At 45.6% G+C, this 23343-nt stretch overlaps 2 protein-coding genes across 4 annotated transcripts in view; both read left to right on the top strand.

The window, feature by feature from the left end:
• Window positions 1-4433, top strand: part of Miga1 (mitoguardin 1) — a 50491-nt gene extending 46058 nt beyond the window's left edge. For both annotated transcript variants that reach the window (XM_032897139.1, XM_032897141.1), the window contains exon 15: window positions 1082-4433. In XM_032897139.1, the coding sequence (XP_032753030.1) occupies window positions 1082-1300 (219 nt within the window). In that variant the 3' untranslated portion in view covers window positions 1301-4433. The remainder of the gene's footprint in view (window positions 1-1081) is intronic.
• Window positions 4434-10413: 5980 nt separating this feature from the next.
• The window catches only part of Nexn (nexilin F-actin binding protein), a 30120-nt gene continuing 17190 nt past the window's right edge, over window positions 10414-23343 (top strand). Inside the window, exons 1-5 of one of the 2 annotated variants that reach the window (XM_032897149.1) lie at window positions 10414-10447; window positions 19461-19533; window positions 20828-21019; window positions 21512-21587; window positions 21713-21861. In XM_032897149.1, coding sequence (XP_032753040.1) covers window positions 19507-19533; window positions 20828-21019; window positions 21512-21587; window positions 21713-21861 — 444 coding nt within the window. In that variant the 5' untranslated portion in view covers window positions 10414-10447; window positions 19461-19506. Of the gene's footprint in view, window positions 10448-19460; window positions 19534-20827; window positions 21020-21511; window positions 21588-21712; window positions 21862-23343 lie in introns of those variants that run through there. The other variant, XM_032897148.1, reaches the window with a different exon arrangement.

Genomic DNA, 23343 nt, shown 5'->3' on the forward strand with positions numbered 1-23343 from the left:
GCCATGAATTGTTGTTTTAAAGAATAAAATAAAGATGTTCACTTTTGTATAGCATATAAAGTTATAAACGTCATATAATTCTATATTTAAAGTTGACAGTAATCCCAGTGTGAATATAACAGACCAGTGCCTTAGAGAACCAGTGCCCTGCAGTTAGAGTGGACTCCCCAGGTCTGTGTCCAGTCTTTCTGTTAGGGTCTTGGGTGTCACCGTATCATTTAGAACTCATTAATCTGTTGCTGGTCTCTTTAACCTTGTAAAGTTGTAAATTGTGTGCTTCCGTGGAGTAGAGCTGGTGGCCAACCTGTCCTGAGCTCTCCAACTCCCACCTTCCTCACCCACTAGCCAGTGCCAGCTCCAGGGACTCTGTGGTGGCCTTGCTAGCACTTGCTAACACACCGACTCTGAGTTTGTTGTTGCTGGTTCTCTTTCTCTTCATCATGGCGTCGTTGTCGCTGAGGTTTACTTGCTGTAGATGTCTGCTTCAGTGTGTTGAGTCACTGAAGTGACACTCCTCCAGAGTGCCACTCACTGTGGCCTGAAACCATCATTTCCATTCATGTCTTTTTTAACAGAAAAGTATACATTTAATAACAGTAATACGGTTCCTGAAGGCTACTCGTTTTTCTGTGTGTTCTTCATGGACGCACTCAGGAGAGCTGAGAAGAAAGGCAGTGAACAGCTCACAGTTAGGTCACGCTTTCGGCACTTCTCCTCGACGACTGAGCCAAGCATGGTGCCGCACGCCTTTAATCCCAGCACTCGGGAGGGAGAGGCAGACAGACTCTGTGGGGTTGAGGCTAGCCTGGTCTAAAGAACAAATTCCAGGATAGCAGGGCTGCACAGAAACCAATGCTCAAAGAGCACACGCACGCACACAGGGCGAGCAGTCTCTGCACAGATTTTACAACAATCCAAGGGTTAAACCACCTGCTCAAAGTCCTTTGCCCATGAGATGTGAAGCCAGCCTCAGAACTAAGATGTCTGACTCCGGTTTAAAGTCTGGCCCAATATTACCAGTTCACAGCTTTAATAAATTGTAGCCTAGTAAATGACAATGCCTTGTGTGTTCCTTTTCCAGAATCAAGTTCTTTTCTTTCTCAAAGACATCTTTGACTTTGAGAAGGTGCGCTATTCGAGCATAGACACGCTGGCGGAGGACCTCACACACTTACTCATCCGCCGCACGGAACTGCTGGTCACCTGTCTTGGTGCAGATGCCCTGAGGCAGGCCACTACTTGTACCAGTGGACACTCCCATGCCGTGCCCACTGCGCTGTTAGAAGCCAGAGTACAGTGAGTACCGGGAGAGCTTTGAGAATGCCGCCAGTGCTTCAGGGTAATCACCGACTGCAGCGGTGCCTCGGAATCTACAGGACCGATGATGTGGACTCAGGGAGGAAGAAAGTCTCCACGAACGGGCGACTGTCCTGCACTTAGCAGAAAGTTTGCATTGAACCCGTGGGAAGTATCCAGAGCGACTTTTTAATAATCTTTAGGTAATTTAAGTTGTGAAGTGCTGCGTAAGTTGTGACTGTTGCTTGAGTTAAAGCCAATGCTATAGGAGTTCATTGTCTTCACACAATCTGGAATGTCCAGTACCGTCCTCAAAACGTGTCTTGATGCTTTGCTCCTTGAAAACACTGGCCCAAGGCGATTGTGTTTGTGTAATCTCTGACTTCTGGTGTCAACATCCTTACCTTTGCCTGAAATGTATTCTTAACCTTAGTTACTTCTATGTTTAATAGAATTTAGACAATAGAGGTGTTTAACTGTGCTGTGTACCTATAGCTTGTATATTTGCTAATGTATTTGACCCAAGAAGTTATCACAAAGGATTGGTGCACTGAGAGGAACAGAGTGTAATGAGCACGCCTTGGGGAGGAAACTGGTGGTTTCCAGAGTGTTTACTGTTGCCCTGTAAGTCATAACACACTGAGGTACTTTTATCTCATTTCCCCTCAAATGAATATTAAATTTGAAAATATAATTTATTTACCAAGAAAAATAATTAAAAATGTATCCTCTTTTAAATGTAACTGTGAGGCTGGCTTAAAGTATTAAACTTTATAGAATAAGATAATTTCCTCTTTCCTTTCACAAAACAAACTGTTAATCCCTCACACAGTGAGTATCACATTGGAAGTTGGTCGTGTTATGCATAAATTTTAAAAGTACTCATACTTTGAGCTTAGGTTTTAAAGGGATTTTTCTCTTAGATGTTGAACAAATATTTTAAATGCTATGGGGGTGTACTTTATGTCCTTATGATAAATATATGAACAACAGGCTATAAGTAACCTCCAAAGTATATTATATATTTTCAAGGTCTCATTACTTTGGCTTTAAGATCATGTACCATGTTTTCATCAGTGGATTGGATTCACTGACTTGTTATCCTAAAGTGAGCTGCATTGATTTTAAGAGTGAATTATACAGAAGGATGTGAAATGAGTTTTTAAATAATTCATTTTTAGATTAAAGTGCCTAGATTAAGGTTAATGATGAGAAAATAAAAGGTAAAAGGTTTAATTTTATAAGATTTTAGCTGTGTACGTACATCACAGTTATGTAAATTAATACTAGAGTCGGATTGAGACCTGTGCCATTAGTGTGTCAGGCTCTTAGGCCGTACGCTGTGCCCTCGGTGCACAGGGCCTTGCCTTCTCCCCTTCACCCTTCACTTCCCTCAGGCCCAGCTCTGCCTGAGGACAAAGTGCACTGTGCCCGACTTCTACTTTCACATCAGCTATTTTCACCTATGAGATGTCACCGAATGTGACACACGTGTGCGTGCCTTCCTGTCACCACATAAGCAAGACAGTTGTGGATTATATTCATTTACTCATTGGAGATCTAAGTGTGTGTCCTGTGGTTTTGTAAACAGAGATGTAAGTGAACTGTCTTTGGGGGATCCTCCCTGAGATAGTGTGGAAGAATTGCACTGAAACAGTGCTGCAGCGACATGAGGTGACCTTGGGGTGACCTTCCAAAAGATGTCCGATCTCTGTCTTTAATTTCAGTTAGTAAACAAGCTGTCCATCTTCAAGAGAGGGTTGGTTTGTCGGGCTCAGTGCTAAGTAACTAGAATAGTAACAAGATAGTTTGTGGCCTTTGACGAGAGAGATTAAGAATGACCAAATAAAATTTGGGAGCAATAAATGTAGAAGGAAAATCTTTGATGGGGGGGGGGGGTCAGGAAAGCTTAACTTTTTAAAGGAAAATGTCTTTTTAAAAAGAACATCTCTGGCTCTGACTGTTGAAAATACTTAGGAGAGACAAGTTATTTGCCTTAAAAGTAGACACAAGCAATGCTTTAACAGATAAAAGTCAATGAGGCTCGGCCCTGTTAGGGAGAAAGGAAGGACAGCCTAGTGGGCTCACGGTGTCCCTGAAGACAGGCGCATGTGCAAGATGTTCGAGGGCGTAGGGTTGACCCTGAGAGCGTAGCTGGCTCCTCTTTTCTGGAAGAGCGGAGACAAATTCAGTTGATTATTTCCCTTTGTTTGTTTGTTTCTCTTATGTTGTTGTTCAATTAAAAAGGGAATTGTTTCTTCCCAAAAGTCAACAATATGTTCATGGAATGGCAAAACAAAATTGTCTTTTTTTCCAATATGCCAAATTTTCTGTTCTGTGAAGGTCAGCTCCAAAGAGCTTTATCTGTCTCCTGAAACAATTGTCACCATGATTCTATTGATTTGAGAGTTAACTGACTATTCAAAGTATTTACAAATGATTCTCTGCTGTAAGATGTAGCGTTTCCTACTCACTTCCCAGCAGCTAGCCTAGGAATGAGGACGGCCAGAGGGAGGGCTAAAAACGGTGAACTACACACACAGCCTGCTGTGACCAGACTGGGGGCTATGTTTATAACGCTGGTTTTTATTTTTAATATGAACATTTATTAATAGTTAACATAATGAATTGGGCTGTAATTTTAAACTATGAGAATTAGGCTGGATTAAGATCTGTGAATTTTAAGTTAAGAAACATGTATGTAAAAGAAGTGTTTATATGCCCTGTGATAATGGAACTGTGAACTAGTTTGTTCTTAATGACTGTGTCGTGTCACGGTCTCCTTGACTGGCCTCAGGGTATCTGTCACTTCACTGTAAGGATGGAACTCATTAATGTGGGAAAGTAAATCGCCATAGCGGCAGACAACAGCACTGTCCCTCACGTGCACTGGAGTGAGTGTGTGTTCTGTTCCCGCCAAGTAAACCAGTGCTGGCGTCCTGGTGCTTGCTGGCTGCGTCAGTGACGCTTTCCATAATGTGCGACACAGGTGCCTCGGAAGGCCTGCTTCCCACGTGAGGCCACAGCAGACGGAGGCAGAGAGAAAGCAGATACCCCTAGGAAGGCTGAAATCAAGTGTAGAATACTACCAAATATCTGTGCTACCGTGGAATAAAGATAGCCTTGTGATGAATAAAGTTCCAGTCTTCTTGTTTGATTGAAATATTTCGGTGATTGATGAAGTGATAGCATGCCCGCTTCCCACGTCATCAGTGACCTCCAACCCGGGACTTAGTGCCCAGTGCCCGCTACGCAAGGGCGCTAGCACTGAGCTGCTCGCCCGCTCCTGTTTCTTAAATTCACTTTGGGTTTTTTTGGTGTGTGTGTGTGTGTGCACGTGTATGATAAGAAAGTGATCCAACCCTGGAGTCTCCTGCCTCTACTTCCCGACTGCCTGGATTACGGGCACGGAGTACCAGTCCTTTGACTTTTGAACTTGTTAAGTGTAAGTACCGACCTATGATAAGGTCACAGACGAGGTGACTGTCGTCAGGGATGCAGGGGAAGAGCGGTGAAGCCCTGTGTTAGCATTCAGATCCAAATGCTATGATCTGGCTTACTCTGTCATCTCTGTGTCCCCTATGGCTCTCCACTTTAAATATCACACACTTTTTTTTTTTTTTATTCAGCACAGGGTTTCTCTGTGTAGCTCTGGCTGTCCTGACACTCTATGGACCAGGCTGGCCTCCAACTCAGAGTTCCTCCTCTCTGAGCCTCCTGAGTGCTGGAATAAAGGTGTGCACATCTCCGAATTCTGTCGTGTTTAAGAAGCCCCTCCACAGTTAATGTCTGTCATTACACTCTGTGGGCTCCATGCTTGGCTGCAGCCTGTGAACACTTTTGTCTGCTGTTGTCTCTGATGTTCACTCCCGGATGCTCTAATCCCACTCTTCATAAACACTTGCCTCTGTGCCATCCTCCCTGTGGCTCTGACACAGCCTCCCTCCGACGTCATTTTTTTATATTTTCTGTATTTTTTTTCCCATTTGGCCTTTGCTCTGCTCTGCTATCTTTGATCTACTCTACAGACTTTGAGTCTTAGGTTATTTGGCTTTCGGTACATGAAAACAAGCAAAGCCTACAGGAAATTCATCGCTTGGTCAAGGACGAGCACACCTTCCTGGTGGCACTTTTTATCCTTTACTTAAAAGCCATGGCAAAGCCACTGCCGCGTCAGACATCGCTCAGATCCTACTTCTGACCGTCCGTGTGTCACAAAAGCTCTCCCAGCGCATTTATATATAGGAGGCTTCAGAGCTTGGAGCTTGCCATTTGAGATAACACCACAGTACCTGGACTCTGAGAGCCACTTTGCCTTGTGTAGCACCAGGGAAATGCACGTCCCCCATTTTTGCTGCTGAGCCCCCAAGGTCCGTGTGCTGGAAACTTTTCTCCTGTGGTACCCTGAGGTTATCGATGGAACCTTCAGATGGTGGGGCTTCATGGAAAGCAATTAGGTTTTGTGGCTCTGCCTTCTAGACGGCTTAGTACTGCCTGCTGGCATGGTCCCCCAAGGCAGGGTGTTCTAAGAGAGCACACGCAGATCCCTGTTCTGCAAACCATCCCGTGATGCATCAGGGATCCTTACCTGCATGCCCGTGCCGTCCAAGCTTTCAGAATTATGAGCCAGGTAAATCTTTAAAATACTGTCACCCTGTATCAAGCGTCTGTGACAGCAGCGTGAAATGGTAAGGGGATTTGCTTCTAAGATCTGCTCACGCACTCAGACCTGTTGTCGCCAGGCCTCTTGTCCATTGCTGGCTATAGCAGGAGCCTGTAGTTCCTTACAGCCTGGGCTCTGAACACAGCTTCCTATGTTTAGAACATCCAAGTGACTCCTTACCTAGTGTACTAGAAGGAAACAAGCTGAGAGGCAGTGTCGGTGCGGAAGGCAGTGTTTGGGGTGGGGTGTACACCTGCCATGAGCCCCGCGGTCAGAGGACAACGTAGTGTGCTAGTCTTCAGCTTTCACCTTGATGGGACGTCTTACAGGCTGGCCCATAGCTTCCAGCAATCCTTATCGTCCAGTGGGAGTGCACCTGGGATACCAGACCCATGCCCTAAAGAGTCTGCCTTTCACACGGGTTCCGGGGACTGGAAAGCAGGTGGTCAGGCCAGTGGGAGAGTTCTTTAGCCACAGAGCATCTTCCCAGCCTCGGCAATGCCTAGATTTGGAGTGCTACTGCTTCTCCATACTGTGCTGATCAGATGGACACCAACCATGACATGGTGTGGGGAGAACTTAGATTTTCAGTGAGTAAATGTACACTCTCTGGTCCATTTTGTTATGGCTTGAAGGCTACGAGTTGAGCAATAGTCCACACTCTTCCCAGGAACGTTTGCTGTTCAAGCCGCACTTCCTTCCAGTCCTCATCTGGAGCTCCAGAAGTTTAAAGCAAAGTTAAGGGCAGGTCTCACACATGCTGAGCTACGCCAGTGTCCACCCTAACTCCATACCCAGTATCCCTTAGTGTTTGTTTGATGATGTTTTTGAAATCATATTTTAATTGTAACATTCTCCCCAGCAAACGCCTGCCCTGTGCCCTTCCCCAGTCCTTCAGATTTATGGCCGCTTAGTTCATCAATTGTTACTGCAGCATATATGTATTTGTTCCTAAATATGTTGAGTCCATATATTACTTCTATGTTGAGTCCATATATTACTTCTATGTATGTCTTCAGGGTTAACAGCTGGGAATTGAACTCAGGACCTCTGGAAGAGCAGTCAGTGCTCTTAACCGCTGAGCCATCTCCAGTCCCAGCAACCCCTACCTTTAAAGGTGAAAACCGCCTAGAAATACAAAGAGCAATGACTGGAGACTTTGCTGGCTTCATGTTTGTACCTGGCATTTTACAATTGTACTCGTAAGACAGTTAAGTGTTTTACGGGATTTGCCTTCATCGAGGGAAATCAACATCCAAACAGTGCCCATAGAAGCTTCTGTCTGTCTGTCAGCCCCTGCCCACCTTGGCCGTCAGTATTTCACCAGTCATGTCGTACGCGGCACCCAGACAAGCTTCCTTTTTTCCTAGCACTTGTTAGATAGGATCCTTCTGTGCACCAGTTCCTTCCCAGATGTTCCCATCTTAGATTCTTGACATGCTCTCTGCTCCAGTGGTGGAGACGTGGCTCTCCTCATTCATGTAAACTGTGTGGGCCCTGGGTCCTCTGTGGTGACAAACCGCAGTAGAGCCCTTAAGGCCTTCCAGGGAAGGGCTGCTAGAGAGTTCTAGTCAGAAAAGCCGTTGCCTTGCAGTCATGAGGACCCAAGATCAGTCCGCATTGCCTACAGGTACAGTGTCAGGCATGGCGGTGCTCACTTGGGGAGGCGGAAACAGGACATCCCCGCAGCCGGCTGCTCAGCCAGTCTAACATGATTGGTGAGCTCCAGGTCAGTCGGAGACTCAAGGAGGTAGGATGGTCTCCTAAGCAAACAACACCTGAAGAGTTTTCTGACCTCCATGTGCAAACATGAGCGCGCACACACACACACACACACACACACACACACGTGCACTGGAACACATGTGCATCAGCACACGTATCAACATGTGCATGCATGCACACCACGTGTGCAAAACAAAGAAGAGCTACAGTGGTCATTACGGGCCCCTCCTGGCAATTCTGTGCCAGCGTGTGCCACCTGACCCGATGTCCACATCGGAACCAAGCCGATCCCTAGAATTATGAACTAAGTAAACCACTAATAGCTATGAAGCCTCGGGTGATTTGTTGACGTGAGAGAAGCACCAATAAATACGCTGCCTCACATTCCTCACAGGACTCTCACAGGAGACTTTCCATGCTGGGCATCACGAAGTGCGGTCGTAGTTCCCTTGTGCGCTTCCGTCCTCCTTCCGCTAAGTCTGTGTTCCTTGAGAGCAGGAGTGTCATCACCGCTGCCGGATGTCTGCAGCTGGTCGAGTTGAATGGAAGATGGACTACTGCTGGGGACCGGCAGCCTGTCCAAGCTCCGTGTTGTCACCACTGGAGGACTCCCACAGTGGAAGGGACAAGGGCTGTACTGAACTCAGTTCCAGGTCACAGTCTGTCATTTGGGGTTAGTCACAGTCACATTCACGTCAAAAGCAGAGAAAGGTAGGGGGCCAGGTGTGGTGACTCAGCTTTAATCTTGACAAAGGCCAGCCTGGGCTACACAGCCAGTTCCAGGCCAGCTAAGCGCCATAGCGAGACCCTGTCTTTAAGGAGGAGGCAGAGCGAGGGAATGCACGAGTGTTTACTCACAGCCCGGGACTCGGAGCCAGGACAGAACGCAGCCCACCTCACGGAGCTTCTCGGCACCTGCAGTAACCTAAGGAAGGAACAGGTGAACTGAGGCTACACAGTCCCTCACTGAGACTCCTCCCACCTCTCAACCTTCCTAATGCTGTGACCCTTTAATACCGTTGCGATATAAAACTGTCTTTGTTGCAATCTCATAACTGTGATTTTACTACTGTTATGAATCATAATGTAAATGTCCGTGTTTTCTGATGGTCTTATGTGATCCCAAAGGGGTCAGGTTGAGAATGTTCTAACGAGCTCTGCTGACACACACTACCCGTGGCAGCAGGATACTCTCGGTGTTTATGGAGAGAATGGACAGCTTTTCATAATCCGATGAGGCTATTGGATAGAAATACAAAATCTCATCCTTTAAAAATCAGAATAAAGGGCTGGGGAGATGGCTCAGTTGGTTAAGAGCACTAATTGCTTTTCCAGGGGTCCTGAGTTTAATTCCCAGCAACCACATGGTGGCTCACAACCATCTGTAATGGGATCTGATGCCCTCTTCTGGTGTGTCTGAAGACAGCGACAGTGTACTCAAAAATCTTTAAAAAAAAAAAAAAGGGGGGTTGGGGATTTAGCTCAGGGGTAGAGCGCTTGCCTAGGAAGGGCAAGGCCCTGGGTTCGGTCCCCAGCCCCGGAAAAAAAAAAAAAAGAACCAAAAAAAAAAAAAAAAAAAAGGGGCCTAGTGAGGAGCTGCCTCAGAAGGGATTAATTTAGCTCTCGTGGGTTTTCAGTCAGTTTTTTAAAAAATCATAACAAGGATACGATTATAAGTGCCCAGCGAGGGAAAGACACGGAGAGCATGGCAGTAGACACAGAGACTGCTGGGAGGAGCTTCCAGGAGAGGCCGAAGGAGGGCAACACAGGGAAGGGGTCTTACAGGGCGCTTGTATGAGGCCGTGGACATTCCCGTGAACGGAACAGGTGATGGTATTGAAGGGTGAAAGGGACAAGCTGGCCTCCTGTTGATTTTCCCCTCCTGGTGATGGATGGTGAAGGACCGGATGGCAAACCCTTAGGGATTTCCGAAAGAGGTCCTATTGAAGCCCAGGCTGTCCTCAGTCTCGATGGGGAAGGCTAGCTCCGCTCTTGCCTTTGGCTCCTAGGTGCTGGGATGGGCCCTGCCCTGACTAACTTGTTTCCCTAATGTTGGTTTTGTTGTGTGGTACTGGGAGGTGACCCTGGGGCCTTGTTTTATGACACAAACATGCTACTCATAGAGCTACATGCTCCTCAGTTCGGCCTTTCACACTCACGTGTAGTTTTCATGGCCGGCTTGTGCCTAACACTCACGGGGTGCTTTTTCAGATGGTGTGGGAGAGCGGGGTTGTATTGCCTTCCGCTAAGGAGAGGTGAACAGTTCAGCGCAGAACCTCGTCTCGCTTCCTTAAGCGTCTTTTTCAGTTATCTCTCCTCGAGGTTAAAGAGGAGCGGTTAAAGAGGAGCGACAGACAGACAGACAGACAGCGTTTTCACACTGCCCCATTCCTTCCACGGAAAAGGGGAAGCTAGCCACAAGTTTTATGGGCTACTAGGGCAGGTAGAGAAACTGAGGGACGGCCCGGCAGGTTGCCAGGAGGCTGCCCGGGGTGGCAGCCAGCGCCCCTCTTCTCTCCGGGTGACTCTCCACCCTCCGGAGCTGCGCGGCGGTGGGGGCGGGGCTGGCCTGGGCCGGGAACAGCTGCAGCGGGCGCTGGGCCCGTCTGGAATGCGGGAGCCGCTGCGCACCAGGACTTTTATGGAAACTTGCTGCTGGCGCGCGGCGGCCAGCGGGCTCGGGCGGCGGGAGCGGCGGGGGCAGCGCGCAGAGCCCGACACGCAGCGCGGAGCGGAGGAGCGGCGCCCGGCGGCGGCAGGCGGGTAGGGAGGGCTGGGCTGGGCGGACGCGGCGGGGCTCGGGACCCGCGGGCTAGCCTGCGCTCGGCGGGACCGGCCTGAGCTGCGGGGGGTGGCGGGGGTCCCTCGCCAGGCCCGGCGCTTCTGCTCCACCGGCATCTGGGCGGCTGAATTTGGGGGAGAGTGTTTCCAGGTCGCCGTATGAGTGTACACTCTCCGCCGGGACCCCTAGGGTCCGAGCGGGCGAGTTCACCGCGGCATCCAACATGTGCCCCACTGCGGGCTCCGCCGGCAGTGGCTGGGATTTTAAAGAAATTGCGGATGGGTCCGGGTGGAAGGTGGAAAATAAGGGATTTATTAGCCTGCCATGCTCGGTCTCCAAACTGCTCTCCAACGGTAAGGGAATATGCTTGGAGGTTGAGCAGCTCTAGGCGTCTGAGTAAATAAATTGTGAGACGTTCAAATGCAACATATGCATGTTTATATACACATATACATACAAACACGCGTCTCTCTCTCTCTCTCTCTCTCTCTCTCTGTGTGTGTGTGTGTGTGTGTGTGTGTGTGTGTGTGTGTGTGTATGTCTGAATGAAGAACGAGCAAATTGAGAGATTAGGTGATTATTCAGTGGCTTGAGATAAGCATTTATTTTTAAGGCCACTGTGTGGACAAGGAGTTGAGAGTAGATAACGTGGTAAAAATAGCATACGGTATGCCCTCGCAAAGTGACTGCCCTTGGAAGAAGACAGACAGGCAGAGAAAAGAAGTCCTACGAGGAAATCACTTTCTGACCAAAGAGACCTGAGCGTCATTCATCGGCCAGATTTTGTTAAGGAGCAGCGGCCCGTTGCACGAGTCTCAGCAGAAGTGTGTTCCGGGTATTGTGGGGGAAAAACAAAACAAAACAAAACAAGTTTTTAGAGCATCTTGGTTACACGATATTGCGAAATTACATAAAATTTCACCCAATATTATTCATTTATATGCTGAACTGCTGCTGAAAGAAAATTTAAAATGCATGTCTCTGGTTTTTTGTTTTGTTTTGCGTTCGGCTGTGTTTGTATGGGAACGTGCACAGTTAACGAAAGGAGCGCCTCTTTTTTGTGTGTGGGGCCGGTTGTAGTATAAACATCGCATTTTGTGTAGTTGGTGCCTGCTAGGCAAGCTCTCTTGCCACTGTTGTTTCATATTCGTTTACTAGGTTTTCCAGGCTAGCCTTGAACTCACTCCGTAGTACAGACAGGAAGGACGTGAACCTTCTGTCCTTGCCTCCAGAGCAGTCGAATCGCAGGCCAGCACCCTCAGACCCAGCTCAGTATTCTGTCTTTCGCCTGCTGCTTCTGAGGAGCCATTTAAAGAGAACCGTGTAGAGTTTTGTGTTTTACCTGCCACACTTGACTTGGAGAGCACAATGCAAAAACCGCAACAAGAAGGCTTTAAATCTAGTTTTCCTTCTTGCAGCTTTTGATGCAAATCAGTTTTAATAGATTTCCAGAGATACAAAGGAGCAATCTTTCCTGCTTACCTTAAAATGGAATCTGTGCTATTTTAGAAACTTTGACATGTAAGCTGATCATTGTCAGAATGTATGTCATCGTGAGAAGACTATATTTAGCATCAGCTAAGGAATGTATTATCTGGGTTTGGAAGAGTGCTTCGCCCTGAAACCTCACTTGAAGCTCTAGATTGGGGCGTCGTTTGTGAAAAGCATAGCGACTGTGTGTGTGCATTGTAGAGATTCACTACATGCAGAGAGCGTTCGAGGCCAGCCTGCTCTACATAGCTAGTTCCAGGATAGCCAGTGTACATAATACAGACATAATAGATTTAGTTTGCTTAGAACACAAATGCCTGAACTGACAGGCTCCATTTGAGAGGAGAAAGCTCTATTATCTTGAAAACCTCAAAAGAATAAAGTATTTCAAAACTCTCTCAACTGAGAGTTATACGTGCAGTTACACGAGCCTAAGGAATGGAGCCAGGGACTGTCAAACCATGGGCACGTGGGATAAAAACGCGCTGACAGAAGTCTCTCAGCTGTCTCTTCATGATGGAGCCAAAGCGGCTTGGCGTCCTTCATCACTCAGGGGAAAATGACCAGTCACCCGCTGACCATTGCATGCTTCTGTTCTTATTTAACCAATCTGGTCCACATCACTTGTGTTCTTCCTGTCCTGGTCTTTCTTCTGTTTTTAAAATTAATTACTTTTGAAATTGTTACTTTTTAATTTAAATATTCACTGTGTAGTGTGGCTTATTTTACCGTAGTGGTGCGTGTGTGTGTGTGTGTGTGTGTGTGTGTGTGTGTGTGTGTGTGCACTGTGTGCCTACAGTGTGCACACAGGCCAGGAGAGGGAGTCAAAAGCCCTGGAACTGATCCTCTACAAAATCAGCGACTGCTGAAGCCTCGCCTTAGCCCCTCCGGTATGCATTTGGGTAATGGTGTTATTGTAGGTATGGAAATCAGTGCTTGTACATCCATGGGTTTATCTGGTCGTTGCCTGTGGAAGTGTGCTTTCTACACGCTAGAATGGGTGGCTTTAAACTGAGAAATGTTCATTATCCATCGTAATTTGTATTATAAAATTCACAGACACACCCACGGTTGAAAACGAGGAGGGGAGCTGGGTGTAGTGGTGCACGCCTTTGATCCCAGCATTCAGGCTAAAGCAGGATCTCTGAGTTCAAGGCCAGCCTGGTCTACATAGTAAGGCCAGGATAGCCAGAGAGACATAATAGATATTGCCTCAAAAACAAAACAAACTACCAAAAGCCCTTCTTAAGTAGTGATATGGAGTGAGAAGCAGAAGTTACCATTAGTAGACTGACACGTGTCAGTTTGTTGCCCAGAGAAGGAAGGTAACCATGAATTGATAACTAAAATGGAAATGGAATGATTTTAACTGAAAACTTAGAAAGCATGGGTTTTGTTTTTGTTTTTTTGGTTTTTTTAAGAAAGCACTTCTAGAATCTCTCGTCCTTGTCCCATTTATTTTTAGGAGTGTTTCTTGTGGTCTCTAGAGCTTGCCCATTCTCAGTTTTGTGACCTTGACATAGTCTAGAGTCATCTGAAGGGAAAGCCTAGATTAGGTTGGCCTGTGGCAATGTCTATGGTAATTATTTTACTGATGCAGGAGAGGAGAGCCCAGCCCATTGTAGGTGGCACCAGCCCTAGGCAAGTGGTCCTGGGCTATGTAAGAGAGCCAGAGAAATGTAAGCCCTCCCGGGGTTTGTGACCTGGGTGGGTAAGTCAGAAGAACCCCTTCCTTCCCAAGGTGCTTCCAGTCAGGCTGTTTCATCACAGCAACAGAAGGAAACTAGAATAGCCACAAAGGAATTCGTTCTTATCCTCCCTCCCTACACCCCCACTGGCTTGTTAGCTAGAATTCCAGGTTGCCCATCCCAGCTGTGGTCCTCAGTGAAGACTGTCTTCCATTATTGATAGGCGGGGGAGTCCAGACCTCTCCCTCGGTTCCCACAGCTCCCAAATTCCCCCAAGTCCTGGCTTTCCTTTGTGATGGTGTGTGGAGTGTAGCCCTCCCATTTTACTTCCTACCGTGTCAGGGGAGTAGTTTTCACAAGGTGCTGTCAAAATCGTCCCCATTTTTCATTTAGGCTGATGTCCTGTTTCCTCTGCCTCTGCCTCTGCCACCCCCCCCCCCAGGTCAGCCATGAGCTTGCCTTGTGTCCTGGCTCCTGTGTGAGACCCTAACAGCATTGACGAGCACAGCAGGTCTACTTACCAAGGCTCCAGGGTGATAAATATTCTTTGGAAAGACTTACAGCCATGTAAAGGAATGGTGTTAGAACAGTTATTATGGAGGAATAGCAAAGCAGGCTGCAACTTAAGTTCGTAGGGTTTGGACATCAACAAATGCCCTGTTTCACAATATGCCCCAGTTTTCTTTAGCTGTAAACTCAATGGCCTGGAGCCACCTGGGAAGGGTTTCGGATGGCTCTTTATCAGGTTGGTCTGTAGCTGTCTGTGCGAGATTGTCTTAATTGATTGGCCTGGGAGGCCCCAGGTGGCCCTGGGCTGAAGAAGGAGCCAGCTACAGCAAGTGCGGGCCAGAGGTAAGCAGCCAACAGTGGTTCTCAGTTGTTCCCTGCCCACATTGTTTTTTGTTTTATTGCAGCAACAGAATGACACCAGAGAGGTAAGATCCAGCCCCCTGCCTTTGAGCTGTGGTGAGGTATCTGACAGGTTTTATAGTTGTTTTGTTTTACTTTTTCTTTTACCAAAATACAGCCTTAGCTGTATAGTCCCAAGTGGCCTCGAACCCCTGGTTCCTGCCTCAGGCTTCTGAGTGCTGATCGAGGCCTGTACCATCAGCAATTATCATGAATTAAATTGGAGGTTATATGCAAGTTTTTTCTCCTTTTCCTTTAGTTTAATCCAGGGTCTTGTGTGTAGCCTGGAGCTCACAGCAAGTCTTCTGCCTCAGCATCCCGAGTGCTATGTTTAGCTGAGCGTGTTTTTATATAAGTGAAAGGTGATAAACATTTGTCTTAAACTTTATGTAGTTCAAAACAAATTCATTGTTTCTTTCGAAGACCTAGGTTTTAACATTTAACCCTTTTTATTTTAACATTTATTTACATACTTAAAATTTTTCATTTAAAAGTTCTAACAAAGCCGTGCATGGCAGTAGACGCTTGGGATGTCAGCCTGGGAAGATGAAGCAGGCCTGTAAATTACAAACCAGGCAGGCCTGATCTACAGAGAGAGTTCTAGGCCAGCCAGGGCTACGAAGTGAGGCTTCAAAAAAAAAAAAGTAGGGTGGGGTTGGGGGTGGGGAGAGAAGTCAGAGGCCAGCCCTGGGTTCCATAGTAAAACCCCAGAATTCCCTGATCTGTGCACGGAAGGGAGGCCGGGAGGCTGGGGCCTAAGACAAAGAAGGGAAGCTCGCGCTGCCGCTCTCTGGACAGTTGTGCTCTCTGAAATTACTTAACACTGTCATCACCATATTTGAAGGACAGCTGTGACTTTGAATTTGTTTTGCGAGTTATTTGCTGCTGAGATGCTTGGGTTGCATATCTACAGCGGGAAGGAAAATAGGGGAGGAGGAGAGATTAGCCACAGGTCTGACAGCGATGAGTCCAGGGAGGGGAAGAGGGAAGCTGGGTGGCTGACTTCATACATGTGAAGCCCTGAGGTCACACGGCCTAGGAAACCATGAGCTGGGAGCTGGGGAGATGGTTCAGCTAGTGAAGCACTTGCCGTGCAAGCATGAAGACCTGCGTTCAAATCTCCAGAGCCCAAATAAAGCTATGGGATCTTTCTATCATTGCTCCCAACATTCCCAAGGGAGATAGGAAGCAGAGGAGACAAGCCCATGCCTGAAGCTCATGACCCAGGTCGCACCTGCAGCAGCCAATCAGAAAAGCCATCTCAACAGAGAAGGGGAGGGCTGCCCGTGACGCTGTCCTCTGGCACATGTGCCATTGAATTCAGAGACACAGATACTACACACGCAGAATGAGATATCTGAAGTGTTTGTTACACCTAGTGTTCTGACCAGTTCTTGTTGAAGATTTATTTTGTTTGTGTGTATGAATGTATGTGTGTGAGCAGAAATGCCAGCAAAGGCCAGACAAGCATGTTCTATAATATCTAGGAACAGGAGTTATAGACACGCCTGTGACCTGCCACACGCCTGCAGGGAACTGAACCTGGGCCCTCTGGAGGAGCAGCTGAGCCACTTGTCCAGCGGCAGCTCAAGGGGTTTGTTTGCCTGGGCTTACATTTAGAAGCACACAGGATGGTGTTGTTGTGCTGCTGCTGCCCCCACATGGCAGCTAAAGATACTGCATCTGCCTGTTCAGACAGCAAAAGTCACTTTAACACTAGTCAGAAAAACTCGTATGCTCCTAGATCTAAAAATCCTTCGATATTCAGTTACTTGGTATAAAAATGAGTTTAAACAAATGTTCATTTAGCATTCTAAATATAGTGAGATCTCAACCTAAATTTTTACTTTCTAGAATGGGAATCGACTTGATAGAACGCTCTTTTTCTGTAAGTTCAGTGAGTCTAAAAAGGTGGTCTCAGAGCGTGTCCTGTAAGGCTAAGGACATCTATCGCCCTTGTGCAGTTATGCAGTTATGCTGTGTGAGGTCATGTTTTCTCTATAGATTTCAATTGACAACATGTCATAGTAGTTTGCGAGTAGAAGCAAACTACTTCTCGTTAGGCAAGATATAAAAGAGATTTTCAATCCTATAAAACATCACCGCTCTCCATATTTTATTTTGGGAAATAGTTGTTTTCAGATGAGGATGATGGTTCAATTTTATATAAATAAATATATCAATATCTTCAAAAGCTGGCCTGTACTGACTCCTGCCCCAAGTGTTCGAAGCTCCCCCTTCGTGCGGAGCTCCATTGTTGACATCCTTTTTTTTTTTTTTTTTCTCGGAGCCTGGGACCGAACCCAGGGCCTTGCGCTTCCTAGGCAAGCGCTCTACCACTGAGCTAAATCCCCAACCCCCATTGTTGACATCCTTATACTATTAGTGCGCTTTCTGCTCTGAGGACGGCAGCTCTGGCTAGAGATGGCTCCTCACGTAAAGGCATTCGCTGCCGGGCCCAGTGCCTGAGCCCCATCCCTGAGCCCCACGTGGTAGAAGGAAAGTGGTGACTGCTGAAAGTGTTCTTTAACCTCCACCTGTGTCCTGTGGCACAGACGCCCACACTCATACACAGATGAGTGAGTAAATGCGTCTAATGAGAGCCTTATGTTTTTACAGTTCTACTGTATCTTACTGAGACTTTCAGTTCTCTGAGAGCTTGCCCTGTTTGTCACCATATGATGGGACCACAGAAATACCCTAGCAGACCATAGAAGGATGCTCAGCAAACATCTCTGAATTTACACATAATTACACTTTAAAAGGTTTATTCGTGTCATGTGGATGGGCATTTTGCCTATACATGTATGTCAGTGTACCACATGCATGCTTGGTGTTGGGGCCTCTGAAACCAGAGGTAACAGGTGGTTCGAGATCAGCCACGTGGGTGCTGGGAGGGGAAGCCAGGTCCTCTGCAGCACACACAGTGTGTTTAAGGACTGAGCCAGCTCTCCGGGGTCCATGTTTATCTATTTTATCTTATTTTTAAAAGTCGTTCCTAGTGGGAGTGGGTGTGCTCTAGCGTGTGTGAGACGGTCAGAAGATGGTGTTGGGTCTCTTTCCCATGGGACAGTGTGCTGCCACTATCCTGAGGGACAGACCTGAGGAAAAAAGGACAGAGAGAAGGGGCTGCATTAGAACTTCAGTGAGAGTAGAACAGACTCTTGACTCTAGAGACTCAGATCAAAAGAAACACTGCTTATCGTTACTGTAGAATTTTAACTCTACCTTTACCAAGATGTATATTTAAAGTTATTATTCTGGTAATTCATTAAACATTTCATAGAAACTATATTAGAAGATTTGCCCTATAGCAGTGACAGCAACACTGTTTTCATTGAACCTTGGCACCTATTGAAAAAATGTTGATAATTTGATAATAGTTGCCAAGATTCTGGAGGAAAGGGAACTAACTGTTGGAATGAAGACTGTCAGTGTCATAGGCGGTATGAATGCTGTGTTTCCAGTAAGCACGGAAAGTGAACTGTTGAATGGAGACTGTCAGGGTCATAGGCGGTATGAATGCTGTGAGCTGGAAAGCATGTGAGCTGTAAGCAGGGTTGGGTTGAAAAAAGCTCCCCTTCAGGAGAAAACAGCAAGTCCGTGCCTGTGGACTTAACTGTTGGCTGGTGATGTGCAGAAGCTCAGGGGAAGATGAGCAGTAAGATGAGTCAAAGACTGCACAATTACCTCACTGCTGACATGTCAATATTGTACCAAAATGTCCACGATTGGCGCTTGATATTTGGAATTTGAGGTCTCCAAGAGACTGACTTAAGAGTCCTGCCCAGGTAGGTTATAGTGAGAAAGGAAACAGAGGGCTCTAGAGATGACTGAAGCAGTGAAGCCTTTGCTGCACATGTGAAGGCTCGAGCTTAGATCCCTAACCCACACAGAAGTTGAGCGCACAGACATCTGCAATCCCAGCACTGGGGAGAGAAGCAGGTGGGTCCCTGGAGTTCCATAACCCAGAACAGGGGCATCAAGTGAGGGGCAAGAGCAGAATAACCCAAATTCTCCTCCATTGCTAGTGGGGATGCAACAACTTGCACCACTTTGAGAGTCAGTTTGTTCTTTGACTATGCTAAACCCATTCTTCTGGCTTTTGCTGAATTTTTATTTTTTGAGATATGGTTTCTCTGTGTAGCCCTAGCTGTCCTGGAACTCACTCTGTAGATCAGGCTGGCCCCAAACTCAGAAATCTGCCTGTTTCTGCCTCCCAAGTGCTAGGATTAAAGGTGGTGTGTGATCCAGCAATACCTGACATGTGGATGTTTAACATCGGTGTTACTTAAAATTGCCAAAAGAAATGTAATCAAAATGTTTTTCACTAGGTGAATAGCATTATTATGAGATCAAGATGGCATACCATCACCCATCACCGCTCCTGAAAGGACATTTTAAAAAGCCTCATCATGTGTTTTATCTAGAGTCAGATTACAGCAAACTATCTCAAGCCATCTAGTCTTATAGCAGTGGAGGAGAACAGTCCCTGGTGCATCATTTTTGGGGCTCCTCATGCAGGACTACAAGAAACCATATACATATCATGGTCTTAAAGCCTGAATCACAACACACATAGAAATGAAATATAAAATGTAATGATCAGTATACGTATATTCAATAGTTTTATATTGATAAAATATATCAAAGGGAAGGTCATTAAAATTCATATACAATATTGTCATTTGTTTGTTTGTTTGTTTGTTTGTTTGAGACAAGGTTTCACTATGTGGCTGACTTGGAGCTTTCCATATAGAGCAGGCCGGCATTAGAGTCAAAGGGATCTACCTGTCTCTGCCTCCCAAGTGCTAGGATTAAAGGTGGTGTGTGCTACCACACCTAGCATTATCATCATCATCGTCATCGTTGTCGTCACCATCATCATCATCATCATCATTTGCAGGTACAAGAATATACAAGGCTTCAGCCTGAAACCACACATAGCAAACATGAATGACGTGTCACAGAAGGCAGAGGTAAGTAAATCTCAACATGTGTGTGCGTGTGCGTGCGTGCGTGTGCGTGCGTGCGTGTGCGCACGCATGTATGTAGGTGGGGTTGGGAGAGGCAGGGAAAGACTTGGAAAGGAGGGAGAAAGAAAGGGAGGAGGAGCTGAACAATAATACATGGTTGACTGAAGGATTGTGGGAAAGGTCACAGTTTGTAATGGCTAATCTCAGCATGTACAAAGAGAGAAGGTTCCGTTGTGCACTGTTTTGGGTCACTACTTTATCTGGGCTCTGGGAAACAAGCATACTGAGTTAAGTGGAGTGGTCTTAGAAGCGACTCCCTCAGTGTTGTCTTGATGAGGCTTGGACCTTTGGCAGTGGCAGTTCAGTCTTAGGAGGAGGACTCTCAGCATCTTTAGAGGACTGCAGTAAACATCCTTTAAATTTTTTCCCTTTCAGTTTCTTGGCTGTAGTTGCTGAGAATTGAGAGATCCCAGATGCTGACACTCAAAAGTGACAAAGAAGCCATGAGGGGCCAGGTCTGCCACATGATCTGTGGCAGATTATGAGGAGAGAGTTTGGCATTCTGACACTCGATTTTATTTATAAAAACTTCTTTCAGAAACAAACTTCTGAAAACGATGAGAAGAATCTACATCCTTAGTTTTAGAATAGGAAAACTGTTTCTCTAGTCTCCTATCAGATTTCCTTCCTTCAGGGTTTCCCTTTTAGAGCCTAGTCCACGCAGATGTTGTAGCCTCCCTGCACATTTTCATGGGGTTTGTGGAGTTACACATGGGCAGTGCGCTAGGAGGCACGAATCACGTCTTGTGGGGTTAAACTGGCCATCAGCTTTGCCTGTACTGTATAGCATAACGGCGACAGTGCCATCTGTACACACTTTACCTCAAAAGCCCAATCTTTGCTTTGTTTCCAAATTCATATACTGTACTAAGATTGACCTTTTTAACTAGTAAGGGAGTGGCATTAATTTGAATCCTTAATAATAGGATGGAGAAATAAAAATTCTTTAGAGTTCAATATTTGATTTTTATATTTTACTGGCCTTCACCGTCAGTAAAAGGCTACCAACTGATTGGGGTTTCACTTCTGAAAATCTTTGATTTAATAAAATTTCTGCTCTCATATTTTCTGTAAGTTCAACTTAACAAGTTTTAGAGAACATCTAATCAGGATGCGATGATCCAGATAAAGGTTTGAAACTCATTTCTATCTGTGTTGATATTGTAATGTATCTTGCTGTTATCTTTGTCTGATTTCTTCTTTTAAACTTTCTTCTCTTTATTTTCTTCTAACAAAGATTCTGCTTTCTTCATCTAAACCTGTCCCCAAATCCTATGTGCCAAAACTCGGCAAGGGAGATGTAAAGGATAAATTTGAAGCCATGCAGAGGGCCAGGGAAGAAAGAAATCAAAGGCGATCTAGAGACGAAAAGCAAAGAAGAAAAGAACAATATATTAGAGAAAGAGAATGGAACAGGAGAAAGCAGGAGGTCATTTTATCTTATTCTTGTGAAAAATCTCATGTTCTTCACTTTAGTGTACTATTCTCACTAACATTTCATATGTAGCGTGGTTAGCAATGCTTTCTATGTCTGTCTGTCTGTCTGTCTGTGAGCTGACTTAGGTCCTGGGCTCATCCATCCCTCTCTGCAGTCCTTTCACTGCTTACAGTGCCTACAGTCAGCCATGGTCCAAAACATCCAGCCTGCAAGTAAACAGCTTTAAATTCATTCCATTACAGTGTATTTTATAATCATCCTTTTGTAATTATGTTTTTAGTCTCACTGTGCCTAATATGTTTTTCTTGTGTGAATATAATTTTCATACAAGAGAAAACAGCATGCACAGAGCTGAGAATTGTCTGTGGTTTCTGGAATCCCTTGGATATCCTAGAGGGTTCTTCGGCAGTGTGGGGCAGAGGGGCTATTCTAATATAATCGAGTCTAATTTTGACATGTGTTTGCATTTCTTTAACCACCTAGATTAAAGACATGCTCGCTTCTGATGAGGAAGAAGAGCCGTCTAAAGTAGAAAAGGCTTATGTCCCAAAGCTCACAGGTAAGGGGACCCTTGTGGGCTGAATGTAAATGGGACTGTGAGGGAAAGGAACATGGCAAAGTTTCCAAGGTTTGTGTGTTTTGTTTTTGTGTGTGTATTGTGTGTGTTGTTTTGTGTGTGTTTAGGGACGGTTAAAGGTAAATTTGATGAAATGGAGAAACACAGACAGGAAGAACAAAGGAAGAGAACAGAAGAGGAGAGAAAACGCAGAATTGAGCAGGATCTGTTAGAAAAGAGGAAAATACAGCGTGAATTAGCAAAAAGAGCTGAGCAGGTAGGTGCTAAATGCTACATTGGGGTTTGTTTCTGTAACTAACAGGAAAAAATGAGAACTAATCAGGACATTGCTGAATTGAAATACTTGATAAACCTATTAATAGTGGAAAGCCTAAAATCATTATCTTAAAGGAAAATATCCATGCCGGATGCCCAGTGGTGTGCAGCCGGGCCTGTCTTAGGGGTGACGATGCAACTTTCATCCTGTAGAATCTCACTAACTGTTTCTGCATGCTTAACCTGACTATATGCCCAACTTTTCTTGGTACTTGGAGAATTTTATAAAGATTTATGACATTTTCACACATAAACTATTCATAATTACAAAGCACAGTTATGCCTTTTTAATGGCAATGTTTAAAAGTGTTATCCTGTGTGCATGTGCACCATGTGCGTGCGGTGTCCACAGAGGTCAGGAAGCAGTGAATCTTGGACTTGGAGCTATAGACAGTTCTGAGTCATCACGCATGTGCTAGGAACCAAAGCCAGGTCCTCTGTGAGAGCAGAGGCTCAGAGGCCGCTCCCTTAAGTCGGTGTGCTGGGCCCTGTTAATCTTCTGCTCTTTCCTAAAGAGAAAAGTGATCATGCAAATAAAGCACATCCCATTCTTGCATGCCCCAAACCTTCACTAATGTCAGTCCTGCAAATGACTTCTGCTGGGACCCAAGCGGCTACTTGTTGACTGGTAAATGATGACATGACTGGACTCACTCTTAAGCAGAACGAGAGTTTCCTATACTCTGTTTTGTATCCCTATCTGTATGTACCTCAGTGTTGCCTCCAGACTCTAGTGATTAAAGATGAACATTCGTTTTGTAGTGAAAGTTTATAAAATGAGTGAAAATTATAAAGTGAGAAATATTGAATTTTAATTATGCTATATATAATTACCTTAGATATTTAAGTATGCAGATATGAGTTAAGATTAGTTATATTAAAGTTATAAACAGCACTGAAGAATATAAAATGTGGCGTCTAACACAGTACACTGTGTATACACGTAACGTATCTTTCAGTCTTCTATACTTTCAAGGTACTCATTTTCTAGACTTGAAATCCAAGAATGGAATGCTAGACAGTGGCTTCTCGAAACAAAGCAGAAGGAAAACCTGTCAGCGAGCCTGCCTATAATAAAGACTGGATGCTCAAAGAGAAATTAAAAAACTATGATCGTGAAAAAAAGTCAGGGTCTTTACACCAAACACTCGCTGTCTGTAGGTGCCGGAGAACCCTAGCTGACGATGCTTTAGCCCTACTAAATTAATTAAGGATACCACAGCAATGTAGTAATAGTAACCTCTTCTTATAAATATGGAAAGTCTGACTCTAAAATAAAGTACATTTGCACTCAAATTTAATATGATTTAACGCACTGCAGTGTAATGTTTGTTTACAGTTTACTAGTACAAACCAGTATGTAAGGTATTCCTGAGTCCAGAATGGTTAAAGTGATCACCAAGGTAACTGCTACTCCTAAGAC

The sequence above is a fragment of the Rattus rattus genome, chromosome 3 (genome assembly GCF_011064425.1).
Source record: "Rattus rattus isolate New Zealand chromosome 3, Rrattus_CSIRO_v1, whole genome shotgun sequence".
NCBI lineage: Eukaryota > Metazoa > Chordata > Mammalia > Rodentia > Muridae > Rattus > Rattus rattus.